The sequence below is a fragment of the Mobula hypostoma genome, chromosome 8 (assembly GCF_963921235.1).
Source record: "Mobula hypostoma chromosome 8, sMobHyp1.1, whole genome shotgun sequence".
In the NCBI taxonomy this organism is placed as follows: Eukaryota; Metazoa; Chordata; class Chondrichthyes; order Myliobatiformes; family Myliobatidae; genus Mobula; species Mobula hypostoma.
Window position 1 is genome coordinate 23,545,076 of NC_086104.1, and position 17,528 is coordinate 23,562,603.

General features: G+C 41.4%; 1 protein-coding gene across 1 annotated transcript in view; it reads left to right on the top strand.

Annotated features, from left to right (window-relative positions):
• The window catches only part of ryr2a (ryanodine receptor 2a (cardiac)), an 801,439-nt gene that overhangs the window by 538,471 nt on the left and 245,440 nt on the right, over positions 1–17,528 (top strand). Inside the window, exons 44-47 of the mRNA XM_063055593.1 lie at positions 5,808–5,994; positions 9,563–9,668; positions 11,578–11,698; positions 15,877–16,046. Of these exons, the coding sequence (XP_062911663.1) occupies positions 5,808–5,994; positions 9,563–9,668; positions 11,578–11,698; positions 15,877–16,046 (584 nt within the window). The remainder of the gene's footprint in view (positions 1–5,807; positions 5,995–9,562; positions 9,669–11,577; positions 11,699–15,876; positions 16,047–17,528) is intronic.

Below are 17,528 nucleotides of genomic sequence, written 5' to 3' on the forward strand. Positions count from 1 at the left end.
GCATTCGGAGTCTAAGCTCTCCTCACTATGAACTGAGAGCATCTGTGACAAAGTCTGATCCTGATGCCTTCTGGCTCAGAGATGGGTCTATAGCAGGGCTGAGGAGGAAGTAATTTAGCCAGAGGGTGGTGAGTCTGTGGAATTCATTAGCTGCAGAGGCCAAGTCATTGGGTATATTTAAAGTGGAGGTTGATAGGTTCTTGATTAGTAATGGCATCAAAGGTTCTGGGGAGAAGGCAGGAGAAAATCCGGTGGCGAGGGCTAATAAGTTAGCCATGACCAACTGGTGGAGCTGATTCAAAGCTCTAGTGCCTTGTGGTCTCATGGTCTAAAATCTCTGAACCAAGGGCTCATTCTGAGTCAGTGGTGGCTTCAGGTGAATAGTGCAAATTTTTACAATTTTACACCCCCTGATCAGAGTTCTGTGGCTGCAAACTTATCTAGCTTGATCATAAACATACCACACAACCAAAATTTCCACTGAGGGGCCAGAGTCCAGAGACTTCCCCTACGTGGCTATGTTTCATTTGTTAATTGTTTCGTGTCATCCGCAAACTTGGAGATGCTGCATTTAATTCCCTCATCTAAGTCATTAATATATATTGTAAACAACTGGGGTCCCAGCACTGAGCCTTGCGGTTCCCCACTAGTCACTGCCTGCCATTCTGAAAAGGTCCCGTTTATTCCCACTCTTTGCTTCCTGTCTGCCAACCAATTCTGTATCCACATGAATACCATATCCCCAATACCGTGTGCTTTAAGTTTGCACACTAATCTCCTGTGTGGGACCTTGTCAAAAGCCTTTTGAAAATCCAAATATACCACATCCACTGATTCTCCCTTATCCACTCTACTAGTTACATCCTCAAAAAATTCTATGAGATTCATCAGATATGATTTTCCTTTCACAATCCATGCTGACTTTATCCGATGATTTCACCGCTTTCCAAATGTGCTGCTATCACCTCTTTTATAACTGACTCTAGCATTTGCCCCACCACCGATGTCAGGCTAACCGGTCTATAATTCCCCGGTTTCTCTCTCACTCCTTTTTTAAAAACTGGGGTTACATTAGCCAACCTCCAATCCTCAGGAACTAATCCAGAATCTAAAGAGTTTTGAAAAAAATATCACGAATGCATCCACTATTTCTTGGGCTACTTCCTTAAGCAGTCTGGGATGCAGACCATCTGGCCCTGGGGATTTATCTGCCTTTAATCCCCTCAATTTACCTAACACCACTTCCCTACGAACATGTATTTCCCTCAGTTCCTCCATCTCAATGGACCCTCGGTCCTCTACTATTTCCGGAAGATTATTTATGTCCTCCTTAGTGAAGACAGAACCAAAGTAGTTATTCAATTGGTCTGCCATGTCCTTGTCCCCCATGATGAATTCACCTTTTTCTGACTGTAAGGGACCTACATTTATCTTAACCAATCTTTTTCTTTTCACATATCTATAAAAGCTTTTACAGTCAGTTTTTATGTTCCCTGCCAGCTTTCTCTCATAATCGTTTTTCCCTTTCCTAACTAAGCCCTTTGTCCTCCTCTGCTGGACTCTGAATTTCTCCCAGTCCTCAGGTGTGCTGCTTTTTCGGGCTAATTTGTATGTTTCTTCTTTGGAATTGATATTATCCCTAATTTCCCTTGTCAGCCACGGGTGCACTACCTTCCCTGGTTTATTCTTTTGCCAAACTGGGATGAACAATTGTTGTAGTTATGTTATGTCTCTCCAAATGTGCAAAGGTCCTACCTCTCAGGATCTTTTCCACCAACTTACCAACCACATGAAGTAAGACTCACTGGTCTATAATTTCCTGGGCTATCTCTACTCCCTTTCTTGAAAAAGGGAAGAACATCTGCAACCCTCCAATCCTCCAGAACCTCTCCCATCCCCATTGATGATGCAAAGATCATTGCCAGAGGCTCAGCAATTTCCTCCCTAGCCTCCCACAGTAGCCTGGGGTACATCTCGTCCTGTCCTGGAGACTTATCGAACTTGATACTTTCCAAAAGCTCCAGCACATCCTCTTTCTTAATGTCTATATGCTCAAGCTTTTCAATCCACTGTAAGTCATCCCTACAGTGGCCAAAATCCTTTTCCATGGTGAATATTAAAGCAAACTATTCATTAAGTACCTCTGCTTTCTCCTCCGGTTCCATACGCACTTTTCCACTGTCACACCTGATTGGTCCTATTCTCTCATGTCTTATCCTCTTGCTCTTCACATACTTGTAGAATGCCTCGGGGTTTTCTTTAATCCTGCTTGCCAAGGCCTTCTCATGGCCCATTCTGGCTCTCCTAATTTCATTCTTAAGCTCCTTCCTGCTAGCCTTATAATCTTCTAGATCTCTACCATTACCTAAGCTTTCATAAGCTTTTCTTTTCTTCTTGACTAGATTTTCAACAGCCTTTGTACACCACGGTTCCTGTACCCTACCATCCTTTTCCTGTCTCATTCGAATATACCGATGTAGAACTCCACGCAAATATCCCCTGAACATTTGCCACATTTCTGCCGTACACTTCCCTGAGAAAATCTGTTCCCAATTTAAGCTTCCAAGTTCCTGCCTGATAGCTTCATGTTTCCCCGTACTCCAGTTAAACGCTTTCCTGACTTGTCTGTTCCTACCCCTCTCCAATGCTATGGTAAAGGAGATAGAATTGTGACCACTATCTCCAAAATGCTCTCCCACTCAGAGACCTGACACCTGACCAGGTTCATTTCCCAATACCAGATCAAGTATAGCCTCTCCTCTTGTAGGCTTATCTACATATTGTGTCAAGAAACCTTCCTGAACACACCTAACAAACTCCACTCCATCTAAACCACTTGTTCTCGGGAGATGCCAATCAATAGTTGGGAAATTAAAATCATCCACTACGACAACCCTGTTATTATTACACCTTTCCAGAATCTGTCTCCCTATCTGCTCCCTGAAGTCCCTATTACTATTGGGTGGTCCATAAAAAACACCCTGTAGAGTTATTGACCCCTTCCTGTTTCTAACTTTCACCCACAGAGACTAGTAGACAATCCCTCCATGACTTCGTCCTTTTCTGCAGCCATGACACTATCTCTGATCAGCAGTGCCATGCCCCCACCTCTTTGCTTCCCTCCCTGTCCTTTCTGAAACATCTAAAGCCTGGCACTCTAAGTAACCATTCCTGCCCCGAGCCATCCAAGTCTCTGTAATGGCCACAACATCATAGCTCCAGGTACTGATCCAGGCTCTAAGCTCATCAGCTTTGTTCATGAAGCTTCTTGCATTAAAATAGACACATCTCAAACCATCAGTCTAAGCGTATCCCTTCTCTATCACCTGCCTATCCTCCCTCTCGCACTGTCTCCAAGCTTTCTCTATTTGTGAGCCAACTGCCCCTTCTGCCGTCTCTTCAGTTTGGTTCCCACCCCCCAGAAATTCTAGTGTAAACTCTCCCCAATTGCCATAGCAAACCTCCCCACCAGGATATTGGTCCCTCTCAGATTCAAGTACAACCTGTCCTTTTTGTACAGGTCACGCCTGCCCCAAAAGAGGTCCCAATGATCCAGAAATCTGAATCCCTGCCCCCTGCTCCAATCCCTCAGCCACACATTTATCCTCCACCTCATTCTATTCCTGTACTCACTGTCGTGTGGCACAGGCAGTAATCCTGAGATTACCACCTTTGAGGTCCTGCTTCTCAACTTCCTTCCTAACTCCCTGTACTCTGTTTTCAGGACCTCCTCCCTTTTCATACCAATGTTTTTGGTACCAATATGTACCACAACCTCTGGCTGTTCACCTTCCCACTTTGGGATATCGTGGACGCGATCAGAAACATCTCGGACCCTGGCACCTGGGAGGCAAACTGCCATCCGTGTTTCTTTCCTGCATCCACAGAATCACCTGTCTGACCCCCTAACTATAGAGTCCTCTATTAGCACTGCCTTCTCCCTTTCCCTAGCCTGCTGAGCCACAGGCTAGACTCTGTGCCAGAGGCGTGGCCACTGTTGTTTCCCCAGGTAGATTGTCCCCCCCCCAACAGTACTCAAACAGGAGTACTTATTTTTCAGGGGGTCAGCCACAGGGGTTCTCTCTCGTATCTGACTCTTGCCCTTCCCTCTCCTTACTTATCTGTCTCCCGAGGCCTCGGTGTGACGACTTGCCTATAACTCCTCTCTCACCTCCTCACTTTCCTGGACCAGACGAAGGTCATCGAGCTGCATCTCCAATTCTCTAACCTGGTCCCTAAGGACCGCAGCTTGACGCACCTGACACAGATGTGGCTTTCCAGGAGGCTCAGTGTCTCCTGGACCTCCCACATCTGACACCCATTACAGAACACTGGCCTCACAGACATACTTCCTGTTTCTATTCCTCGCAGGTAACTTACCTCGCCTCGACCCGTTATCACCAAAGCCTGAATGAGCCAAAGCCCTCCCACTCTGCCTCAGTTCACTCCGTTGATGACTGCTCCACTAGGCAGTGTCTCCCTTTTATGCCTGAGCCTTCCCTGCTATCTATCTCACGATTGGTGCTCCAGTTATAGCCGTTGATAGGCCACATACAATGGACAAATGCTCTTGAAGCTCCCTTTTTAAATAACTGCTGCCGACCTGCGAGAAATCCCTCTTGGTAAAGCTCTGTTGATGCTGCTGATAGGCCATGTACAAATTATGAATTTGAATTATGGATAACATAGCAACACACACAAAATGCTGGAGGAACTCAGCAGGCCAGGCAGCATCTATGGAAAAAAGTATAGTCAACGTTTCGGGCTGAGACCCTTCGCCAGGACTGAAACGTCGACTGTTCTTTTTTCTGTATACACAGTCTGGCCTGCTGAGGCCCTCCAGCATTTTGTGTGTGTTACTCAGAATTCCAGCATCTGCAAATTTTCCCTTGCTTCTGAATAACACAATACATCCTTGAAATAGGAGAATATGAAGTGAAGGCTTGATTTGCTGGTTGTTCTGCCCCTGAAAATTGTACTGCAGGAATTTATTAACCTATTAATAACAAAATAATATTTTTTGAACCTTTGCTTGCATAAATGGAAATGTGTTATTTCATAGCAACTTGGTGATAATAGAGTGCCGTATGTTTGGCACGCTCTCAGTGGACAATTGCTGGAGTCATAGCTTTATTATCCAGTAAATCGAACTCAAGAATAAATGTGCTGGAATGTGTGAGTTGGTAACACTGACACTTCTCCCATGTTAAGCTCTGAGTAATGGCTGTGTGCCTTGTTACCGACTGTGATGAACGAGTGCACTTGGCTGGTATGCCATACAACTATGTAATCGAGAGCTGATACTCAATTGCTGTGGTGCAGTGATGAAGGGGCAAAGTTGTCTTTCATTTAGTTTTTCATTGTAGTTGGCTGTAAAACCTACTTTAAAGTCACAAGTCTACCATTAGAGCAATGAACTCTGTTTAATGACACTGCTGTACGATTATGAGCTTTTACATTATGTGCACCATTGTACTTTAAAATTAAAATCATCAGTAACATTCAATGCAATTCTGTTACATCTACTATGTAAAAGATATATTCAGCTGCATGCTGAACTGAATGTATTCATTTAATAATTCCATATTTTTATTTACTTTAGGATTTATTATGAACAAACTAATTTTCAATTTGCACATACTTAATGTTTACCTGTTTTAGGAACTCATTTGATATCTTCCAGGTTGTTCGTTTTGTGTTGCAACATCTACTTATTTGCCCGATGTTTTGAAATACATTGTGATTTATAGGTAATTTGTTTTAATGCATGTGATATCTCAGCCCTGTACTGTTTCTGCCGTTTGCAGGTGAGAGTGTGGAAGAAAATGCCAATGAGGTTGTGAGACTGTTGATTCGGCGCCCTGAGTGCTTTGGCCCAGCTTTGCGAGGAGAAGGTGGGGATGGACTTCTGTCTGCCATGGAGGAAGCCATAAAGATCTCTGAAGACCCAGCGAGAGATGGCCTTTCACCAACTGATGAATCTCGGAGAAGTCTGTGAGTCTGCAAAGTGACTTGTCCATCAATATCAAGCATTAGCTGCTCCTAGGTGATAAGGCCATGCCACTCTGAATTATTTTAATAGTTATCCCCTTATCTTGAAAAAAACATTACTGAAGCTTCCAATCTAATTTTGTTTTTGGTGGGTCAACTTTGATCAACAGTATAAAGCATCAAAAGTCATTAAAGAAAATACTGGAAAACTCATTTGATCAGGCAAAATCTGGTGGAAAGAAAAACATTAATATTTTAGGTCTGGCCTTGAAAGGGATGCAGATTCAAAACTTTGATCATTTCTCTTTCTACAAATGCTACCTGATCTGCTGAATTTTTCTGGCATTTTCAGGTTTTATTTCAGATTTCAGAAAAATAGAGGGCTATGGGTAAAGCCTAGGTAGTTCTAAGGTAGGGACATGTTCGGCACAGCTTTGTGGGCCGAAGGGCCAGTATTGTGCTGTATGTTTTCTATGTTTCTATTACCAGAATTGCAGATTTTTTAATTTTCATGGCCTTTATAGGTTCATTCATAGGTCTATTCAGAATGAACATCAGACTGGAGTGGGGCATGAAGTGTGTTGACCTCTTCTACCAGCCAGCGAGATTTCAGTGAACTCTTCATAGACCCATTTTTGTTCCATGATCATTAGAACCAGTCGCTCTTAAGTTTGAAATCTCCACTGGACCCAGCTTTTTGGAGAAGAGAGCTCATAATCCTTTTTATGAAGCTTTGTTTCATGGAATCATTCCTGTTCCCAATCACTCAACAGCAATTTTATGATTACATATAAAATCTTGGAGAAAAATCACTCATTATCTACCCTTGTATCAAATAAGTTCTGAGTAGAGTAACTTGTCATTGATGAATTAATAAGGCCAGCAATGTGGGAGGACTGAATTAATGTCAGCAGTCATGGTAATATGTTTAAACAATTACAGTATTTCAAATAATTAAATTCTTTCACCCTGTTTAACTTGGAGTAACTTCACAAAGGAATGTTCTGAACTTGCATTTTACCATGAAAGATGAGAAAGATCACCAAAACTTAACTCCATTATTAAAATGACTTATTTTGATAATGGCCTCAACCTTGAATGTTGAAATCTTGCATTCATGAAAATACCATACTTACAAATTACAAATTATGAGGTGAACTCCTTTCTCTAGAAAATCTGGAAAGTCCCTGCTTTTCTCAATGAAATACTTAAACCAGTTATATAAAATATCTCTCCTTAATTCCAATCAGTTTGTTTAACATTATGAGATTCAGGTTTAGTATCACCGGCATGTGTTATGAAATTTGCTTTACGGCTACAGACGTAATAATAATATACAATAAATACATATATATAGTACCTATAAAAAGTATTCGCTACCTCCCCGGGAAGTTTTCATGTTTTATTGTTTTACAACATAGATTCAGTGAATTTAATTTGGCTTTTTTGACACTGATCACAAGAAAAAAACTCTTTTGTGTCAAAGTGAAAACGATTCTCTACAAAGTGATTTAAATTAATTCCAAATATAAAACACAAAATAATTGATTGCCTAAGTATTCACCCCTTGATTAAAGGCATCCGTTAGTCTTGCAAAAGTAAGTCTTGTGTAAGTCTTCACTCTCCAGGGCACAGGCCTGGGCAAGGTTGTATGGAAGACCAGCAGTTGCTCATGCTGCAAGTCTCCCCTCTCCACGACACCAATGTTGTCCAAGGGAAGGGCATTAGGACCCACACAGCTTGGCACCGGTGTCATCGCAGAGCAATGTGTGATTAAGTGCCTTGCTCAAGGACACAACACGTTGCCTCGGCTGGGGCTCGAACTCACGACCTACAGGTCGCTAGTCCAATGCCTTAACCACTTGGCCATGTGCCCACATATCCCCTTGATATGACACACCAAATCGTCACTAGTGCAGCCATTTAGTCTTAGAAGTCACATCATTAGTTAAATGGTTAGTTAAATGGAGATCACTGTGTGCAATCAAGGTCTTTTAATTAGTTGGAGCAAAAATACACCTGTATCTGGAAGGACAAATGCTAGTGAGCCATTATCCTGGCAAAAACTATGTCATGAAGACAAAAGAACACTCCAAGCAACTCCGTTAAAAAGTTATTGAAAAGCACAAGTCAGGAGAGATGGATACAAGAACATTTTCAAGTCACTGAATATCCTTTGGAGTACAGTTAAGTCAATCATCAAGAAATGGAAAGCATATGGAAAGCAGTTGTAAATCTGCCTAGAGCAAGCCATCCTCAAAAACTGAGTGACTGTGCAAGAAGGAGGTTAGTGAGGGAGGCCACCAAGAGACCTATGATAACTCTGGAGGAATTACAAGCTTCAGTGGCTGAGATGGTAGAGACTGTGCATACAACAACTATTGCCCAGGTGCTTCACTGGTTGCAGCTTTATGGGTCAGTCACTGGAAAAGTCACTGTTGAAAAAAAACTCACATGAAATCTGGGCTAGGGTTTGCCAGAAATCATGTGGGAGACACTGAAGTCAGCTGGAAGAAGGTTCTATGGTCTGATGAAACCAAAATTGAGCTTTTTGGCCATCAAACAGTGCTATGTTTGGCATGGACTATACTTTATCAAAAACACACCACCCCTACAGTGAAACATGATGGTGGCTGCCTCATACTGGGGGGATGCTTCACTGCAGCAGGCTCTGGATGGCTTGTGAAGATAGAGGGTAAAATGAATGCAGCAAAATACAGGGAAATCCCGGAGGAAAGCCTGATGTAGTCTGCAAGAGGACTGTGACTTGGACGAAGATTTGTTTTCCGGCAGGACAATGACCCGAAGCATAAAGCCAAAGCTTCACAGGAGTGGTTTAACAACAAAGTTAATGTCCTGAAGAGGCCAAGTTAGAGTCCAGACCTCAACCCAACTGAGAATTTGTGGCTGGATTTGAAAAGGGCTGTTCACTCATGATCCCCATGCAATCTAACAGAGCTTGAGCAGTTTTGTAAAGAAGAATGGGGAAAAATTGCAGTGTCCAGATGTGCAAAGCTGATAAAGATCTACCACAGAGACTCAAAGCTGTAATTGCTGCCAAAGGTGCATCTACTAAATTGTGACTTGAAGAGGGTGAATACTTATGCAATCAATTATGTCATGTTTAATATTTGTAGTGAGGCAGTGTTCATGAATTCAATGTCCATTCAGAAATCTAATGGCAAAGTGGAAGAAGTTGTTCCTGAATTGTTGAGTGTGTGCCTCCCCAATGGTAGCAATGAGAACAGGGAGATAGGGTTCGTAAATGATGGATGCTGCCTTTCCGAGCGTGCCTATGATGGAACTGATTGAGTTTACAACTTTCTGCAGCTTATTTCAATCCTGTGCAGTGCCCCCCATCCATTCCACACAGTGATGCAGCCAATTAGAATTCTCTCCATGGTATATCTGTAGAAAATTCTGTAGTAATTGTACATGTTGTTACTTTATAATATTCTTCTTGAATTTTATGTGTTTGTGTACTAATTGTTCTTATGTGATACACAGCTTTTGTTGGTTCAGATGACATGGTGTGACATGCTGAACTATTACTCATACTTTTGTTTCATAGAGAAATTGAAGACGAGGAAGATGATACCATTCATATGGGGAATGCTATTATGACCTTCTATTCAGCTTTGATTGATTTATTGGGTCGGTGTGCACCAGAGATCCATGTAAGTAATACGTCAGCTCTCTGAAGAACTTCAGTAATGGTCTGAAAGTTACCAAGTCCAAAGTTTTTATTGATAGTTTCACACTAATTAAGTTCTTTGAGGAGAAATTCCACATCATTAATTCTTTCTAATGTGAGATTGAATATACCTAATTCTGAGACTTTTCCTCAGAACCAAATACAGACTGCCATGTCTTTTTCCAAACCTAAGAATGTAATACAAGCAAATAGAGGATTCTGAGTGGATTCTCTTGGGAAACAAAATGTTAACCATGTTAACTAAGTACTCAGTAAAGCAAATTTGATTGACATTAAGTTTTCGGCCATGTACAACTGGAACCGTTCTTGTGTAGACATAATGAGCAGCGACCAGAAGTACTTTTGTAAAAGATCAAGAGTTTATTCAGTATTTAACAACAGACTGCAGTTGACAAATTATCTCATAGCCCTTGATCCTTGGAGCCATTTGAACACAGGTAAGATTGTTTTTGGTTTTCCATGAGTTAGGATTGGCAAGCCCCCTAGAGTTTGAAAAAGATGATGTGTCAATTGATTGTAACTTCAAACCTGCACACCTCCATATCCCAGTAATACTGAGTGCCTTGACTTATCAAAATCTATCAACCTTTCACGCAGTCCTTAAGCCAGTAGAATCTAAGGATTAGATTTATCCTTCATTTGCCAGGCAAAGACAACTCAATCAATACGTATTTAAAGCTCACATGGTTCCATTATCTCTAATAGTCAAAAATGCCATTTCAAAGTCAAAGTCAAATTTATTGTCTTGCACATTAGTGCTGCAGAGATGCAATAAAAAGCTTAGCTGCAGTAGCATCGCAAGAAGCATTCACAAGAAAAATAGAAATTAAACATAAATTATATACATTTTGTATTAAAACACAATAAGAACAAATAGAAAAACTGTGATTAAAGTGGTGATAGTGTAGCTATATTATAGTGATCAGAGTTGTGATTTCTCATGTCCATTGAGATTAGCACCTCATGACTATTGTTAACCAGTGCCTCCCTCACATGGATCTATTACTTTCTCCACAATAAGGAAGACAACTGCTGATTACATTAAGAGGTTCCATACCGAGCATATATCAAGGGTTATTACATAGAAAAGCTACTTTAACAATGAGGTGCTTGTAACACAGAACAGTTCTGTGGTATCTCCTTTGGTAACTGCAAAATCAATGGTCCTCTCTGAGGTCATTAGAAATATCCAGCTCCAGTTATATTGGTTAAACAATTCTTTAATCCTTAATTTACTTCGCCCGGTTTCCCATCATGTCCAAGTTTTCTCGAGCATATTGTTCAGAGATATCCATGAAACAATAGTGACACAGACCAGAAGTTATGAGAAGGGAATAGCCTTGGTCTTCATTTTCTTCTAATATATTCTTCGTGATTCCCTTGCTTATCTTTGCTCAAAATTAGGGATTCCCAACCTGGGGTTCATGGACCCTCCTAGTTAATGGTAGGGGTCCATTGCATAAAAACGTTCGGGAATCCCCACTCTAAATGAAGGCAAAGCCCTTGGTTTCCTGCAGAAACCCACAGATCCAGTACTTGGGTTTAGAATTAAAAGTAATTTTAAGCAGATCCTTGTTTCTTAAATCCCTCAAGGTAAGGTCGGCAATTTGGGAACAGAGTTCCAGTAAACAGGTCAAACCATTTCCTGGAACAATAGGTTTCAGATTAGCATTGGCAAAAGACTGATATCTCATTGTGTTCCTGGTGTTGATGCAGGGAGGAGAGGCTCAGGGAAGGGAAGAGTAAAAATTACACAGAAATAGGAATGTCTGCCTTACTAAAACATATTGGTAATCTTGTCACACCGTTTGTGTGTCATTTCCCAGATTGAAGTATCTCAACTTTCATTTGTTTTGTTTTTATTGCAATAGCTCATAAATGCTGGTAAAGGTGAGGCAATACGGATTAAATCCATTCTCCGGTCCTTGATTCCTCTGGAAGACCTGGAAGGAGTTATCAGCATTCCCTTCCAGATGCCAACTGTTGCTAAGGGTGAGTTAGCCACCCTGAAAGAAGGCTTTATATTAACTGATTTTATTGTAGATGATGAAAAAATTACAATATCATGTCTTTAGCAGATTGCAATTCATGAAATGGAAGTCAATTTAGAAGTTTTTTGGACCTCAAGGAAGAATAAGAGATAATGTATTGGTTAGGGTCTTGAAATAGAATTGATGAAAATAGTCTCTGATAATTTACAAAGTACTAATACTGCTCAAAGAGAATTATTGATTGTTTGAAGCAATGATTGTATGATTATGTTCCAGTGTCTATTAATATACATTTGATGAGAGGGAACAGATCAAATAAATTATTCTCATTGGCAGTCACAACTTGTAATATTAATGGCTCAAGATATGGTATTTAACCACGTTGGTTTGCAGACAGCTTTGATTGACAATTCAATTTCTCAAACTGAGTGCAAAAGAGATGCTTGAGAGTTTAGTGAATAGAGTGGAAAGAAAAAATGCAAAATAAACTTGAAAATAAGATTATTTTCTGATTTTAAATAATTAAAAATGTTGGAATTAATTCATGTTGCGTCTTTGAAGAGAAAAACAGAGATGATGTTTGAAATGTATGACCATTCACTTGGTCTGTTGCTTATCAAAGTGATTTTTACTTGCCACTGTATTGGGGTCCTCCGTTGATCAGGGCTAATCATGGATATTGCATCCTAGTTGTCTATGCGAACATAAGTCAGGGCAGTATGATATGGAAAGCAAGTTGTTGCTCATGCAGCAGGCTCCCATGCAGCTGATGAAGCCAAAGGAATGGCAGAGACCAATAGAGTTTGGCACCAGCAGCGTCACAGGAATTGTCAGTCCACGTTGAACTCAACGTAAGGACTGCCTTAGGGACTCTAGCTCCATATTCCTCCTCTGGGTGGGTGGTTACAGCCACAAGGCAGCAGAGATTTGAAATCAGAGTTTTCCTTCTCCTCGATGAGCTGGCAACCATTGCTGATGAGACCCCTCTTCCCAAAGTGACTGATTTTTAAGGCACCAGTAACCCACCACTGTTCCTTCTTCTCTCAGTAGAAATGGTTCCTCCAGGCTTAGAAGCTAAGCCACATGTTAAGACCAATATTGCAAAATAGCAGTAATATAGCTCAGTTGAAGAAATTTATTTCACTTTAATACAGTAGCTCAAAATTTTAACACTCATAGCTTGTTCAAAGTATTATTTTGAACAATGAAACACAATTTGATTTAGGGTGCCAAATCTTGGTGAAGTCACTTATCTGAACTGCATTGAAACAATGCGTGCATACCAATTATTTTCTTTAAGTGACATTTTTGGCATATTGCAGATAAACTATAGCTGGCTGCAATTTGTACTAAGCATGAATGACGTACGTAGCACATTACAGTGAGATAACCAGCCCATTTAAAATACGGTCACTGCCTCTCATGTAATCAGACTTAAAACCCTGAAAACAGAGTCAGATAAAATACACTTTGGTTCACAAAATGTAAATGGCAAATCAAAGGATTTGGCCTGATATTTATTCCCAACAGTGTAACTGAATGGCATAACTTGAGTACCTATGCAGCAAATCAGTTAACCTTGTGTACTTTACATGGAATGAGAATTAAATGCTGTAGGTATTTGCTCTGACTGAATGCAGTCCTCATGGTGAAGACACCTTTTCCTGTTTATTCAATTATTGTAATTTTTTATCTGCTAGATCTGTGGAAGATAATTGCTAATATTGATTGATCTTTCAATTTGAAATCAACCCCTTGTTATTTTATTTGTTCTGAATTTATTATTACAGTAAATCATTGTACAAATTAGGTTTGCAAATATGTGGGGTTTTGCAATCAGCAAGACTGAAAAATATTTTACGGATGTGGGTGTTGTTGGCTGCTCCTGAACTTATTGCCCATCCTTAGGTGGTAAGCGACTCTATTCAAACCTCCAGTCCTTCAGAGTTATAGAAAAATACAACACTACGTTATAGAAAAATACAACACTATGCTAGTGGCGTAGTGGCATCAGCGCTGGACTTCGGAGCGAAGGCTCCCAAGTTCGAATCCAGCCGGCTCCCTTGCACGCTTTCTATCTGTGCTGGGTTGAGCGTAAAAATAAGAATGCCTGCTAAAAAAAAACGCTGTCATGGCTGTGTCCTGATGACTCTACCCGGAGTTAAGGGCTTTCTTCTACAACACAGAAATAGGCCCTTCAGCCCATTTAGTCCGTGCCAAACCACTTAATCTTCCTAGTCCTATCGACCTGCACCGGGACCGTAGCCCTCCATACCTCTACCATCCATGAACCTATCCAAACTTCTTTTGAATGTTGAAATTGAGCTTGTATGTATCACTTGCACTGGCTGCTCATTCCACACTCTCATGACCCTCTGAGTGAAGCAGTTTCCCTTCAGCTTTTCACCTTTCATCCTGAGCCCTTCAGCTGAAGGGACTCTCACCTTACACTTGAGTAAGGAGTTCCAGGATTTAGATCCAGCTGCTTTGAAAGGCTGGTGATCTATTTACCAATCAGGTGTGTGTGTTATTTGGAAGGGTACCTTTAGATTGTGATCTACCCATTTACTTGCTGCACATGTCCTTCCTGGTGGTAGAGAGGTGTTGTTGGAGTAGCTGAGATGAGCATCTGCAGTGCATTTTCTAGATGTTACCCACTGGAGCTGTGTGATGCGCCAGTCGCAGAGGGAGCAAATATTCAGGCTCCTAAACAATCATACTACATTTTCCTGGATGGTGTTGAGCTTCTTGTATGATGAACTCATCTGGGCAAGAGGAGAGTTCCATTGTATTCCTGAATTGTGAAATTCCTTGTGTAACCAGGACATGAGTCTTTTACTACGGGATACCCATATTTTAAGTTGGCCTTGCAGATGCAGTATTAATTAGTCTCATCCAATTAAATAACCTGCCAATAATTAGATCCAGGTTGTTGATAGTCCTTTTCCAAGGAATTGGCTGCAGAAGTCCAGGTTGACTGCTCAGGATCACATAGGATATGTCACTGTTGGAGGCACAAGCTTTGGGAAGAGATATTTTGACTTATACCCACCTTGAATGAACACTTGTAACCTACTGATTGCTGGACAGTGAGATGGGTCTAAGTGGCTCATCTTTTGCTGGTGTGAACATGACGGACAGGATTTATTATTTGTGGCCATAAATCGCTTAGATCATATCACTTCTCCATCCTCTCAAATAGAAATGTAACACAGTCGGCCCTCCATATCCGTGGGTTCCGCATCCGCGGATCGAAAATATTCGAAAAAATATAATTCCAGAAAGTTCCAAAAAGCAAAACTTGCATTTGCCACGCGCCAAACACTACACTGAATCCACACGAATGAAGTGATGTGTAGGCATACCCTGTCGTAGCCTCCCACCATTTCACAGATCCTCAGTCTCTCTCCAGTACTCATTGTTTGAGCATTGTTTGCCTCACGCCTCGTTCGTTTGCTACTTGTGTTGTGAACGAGAGGAAGGAGTTTAAGGTTAGTAAGGGATGGCTGACTAGCTATGTAAAGCGCTACAGCTTCAAGAACTTAAAGATCACGGAGGAATCAGCATCGGCTGATGCCGAGGCAGCATCAGCGTTTCCAGAAGAGCCACGATGGTGGCGTCTGTACTGAACATGTACAGACTCTTTTTTCTTGTCATTATTCCCTAAACAATACAGTATAACAACTATTTACATAGCATTTACATTGTATTAGGTATTATAAGTAACCTAGAGATGATTTAAAGTATATGGGAGGATGTGCGTAGGTTATATGCAAATACTACGCCATTTTATATAAGGGACTTGAGCATCCGTGGAATTTGGTATCCGCGGGGGGTCCTGGAACCAATCCCCTGTGGATACCGAGGGATGACTGTATCACAATGCTATTTTGAAACATGACACTCTTTCTTAATATCCTAACCAACATTTATCTCTCGCAAAATTACTAAAGTTGTAAATACTCTTTGTAGCAGCTTGCTGTGCTGTGTTTGGTTGTCATGTGTTCCAGATTGTGACAGAAATTGCCCTTCAAATGTACTTCAGCTGTAAACCACTCTTAGACCTCTTAAGGCTGTGAAGGATGTCATACAAGTGCGTATTAGCTCTTTCACAAATTTAGTGGAGAAAACTCTGAAATTACCTTGAAATATTTAGTAAATACTGTTATTTTCTTCCAGATGGGACAGTTGTGGAGCCAGACATGTCAGCTGGATTTTGCCCTGACCACAAGGCAGCCATGGTTTTGTTCCTAGAGAGGGTGTATGGGATCGAAGAGCAGGATTTCCTTTTACACCTGCTGGAGGTTGGCTTTCTGCCAGATCTGCGTGCTGCTGCCTCACTGGACACGGTGGGTAGATGAGTGACCCCTGAGGTTTAAATGACATTATGTCTTTTCGTGTTTCTGACAATGCCGTGTGTTTAGAAGTGGTTTGGGATTTCAGCTACTCGTTCTGAAAATAACACTTAAAGAAAACAAGCTGATACGAGTCGATAAAAAGATAGATTAATTATTGTCCTTGCCACTCAGAATTAGCTAAAGCACAGTGGTGAATGTGGACATAAAGCAGTTCTCCAAATTCCGCTCCTGTTTGTGACAGATGCGGAGACGCGAGAGACGGCAGAGGCCAGACCCTGGAGCGATTAAGTAATGTGCTGGAGTACCTCAGTGAGGCCGAGCAGCCTTGGTGGGATGAAGCTGTAGCTGCGGGTTATGGAAACCGCCATAATGGGAAAGGAAGCAGGTGTGAAATGAGTGACCGCGAGCTGGCCTCGCTGACTCTGTGCTCTTATGAATACTCCCTGTTGTGGGGGAGCCCAAGGGCACAGCCTCAGAATAGAGGGACGTCCATTGAGAACGGAGATGAGGAGGAACTTCTTTAGCCAGAGGGTGGATAATCTGTGGAATTCTTTGCTGTGGAGGCCAGTTCATTGTAAGTGCTCGAATTGGGGGAAGTGGTGGGAGAGAAGGCTTGTCAGGGAAATGCCGCATTCCACTCCACACAGCAAATGGTGAATGCAGCCCTGCGAGAGTTGGAAAATCCATCCCACCGGTCTCCCAAACACTCGTTTGTACGAACAGGCTGGTCATGAATCGGGTAGTTGTTACCTACAGCTTTCTACACTACCTTACTTTAGGAATAATATTCATCAGCATTTTCTTAGGAATATGCGCAGATAAAACATCAATAACGTATCCACTTGAGCGGAAAATGTGTTGGAATAATTATAGAATTTGTCTTCTCTTAGAATCTGACTGGAGCAAACATTTTAAACGGCTCATACACAGAATTAATTGCTAATGACTGCCACTGGTAAATTTTAGGTGATAGATGTAGAACCTCACTTAGAAAGATGCGCATTGGCGCAGCATTGAAAGCTGCTGGAAAAATCACATAAGTCAAAACTTATTGCTGTCTGTAAATATCAAATGGAGACACCACGGCTGGATCATATTATCATGTAACAGCTCTGCAAGTCTAATCTGTTTGCAGTAGCAGCAATGACATTTCCTAAACAAGGGGCGTTTTCACAAAGTACCATTCCCAATGTTGAATCTTTCCCATGGTGACAATTTATTTAAATTTGGGCAAATGCCCACCCACCATACTCTCATTTTTTGTCCATTTAATTCAATGCATTTCCCTTCCACTTTTAATCGTAAAAGTTTCCGCTTAGTAGCATAGTAGGAAATAAATTCAGCACACCAGAACCTCTGTTTCCTCAGAAGGCGTAAGAAATTCATCATGTCCCGCTGACCCTCATCAGGTTTTAAATGTGCACCATGGAAAGCATCCTATCCAAATGCATCACAGCCTGGTATGACAATTGC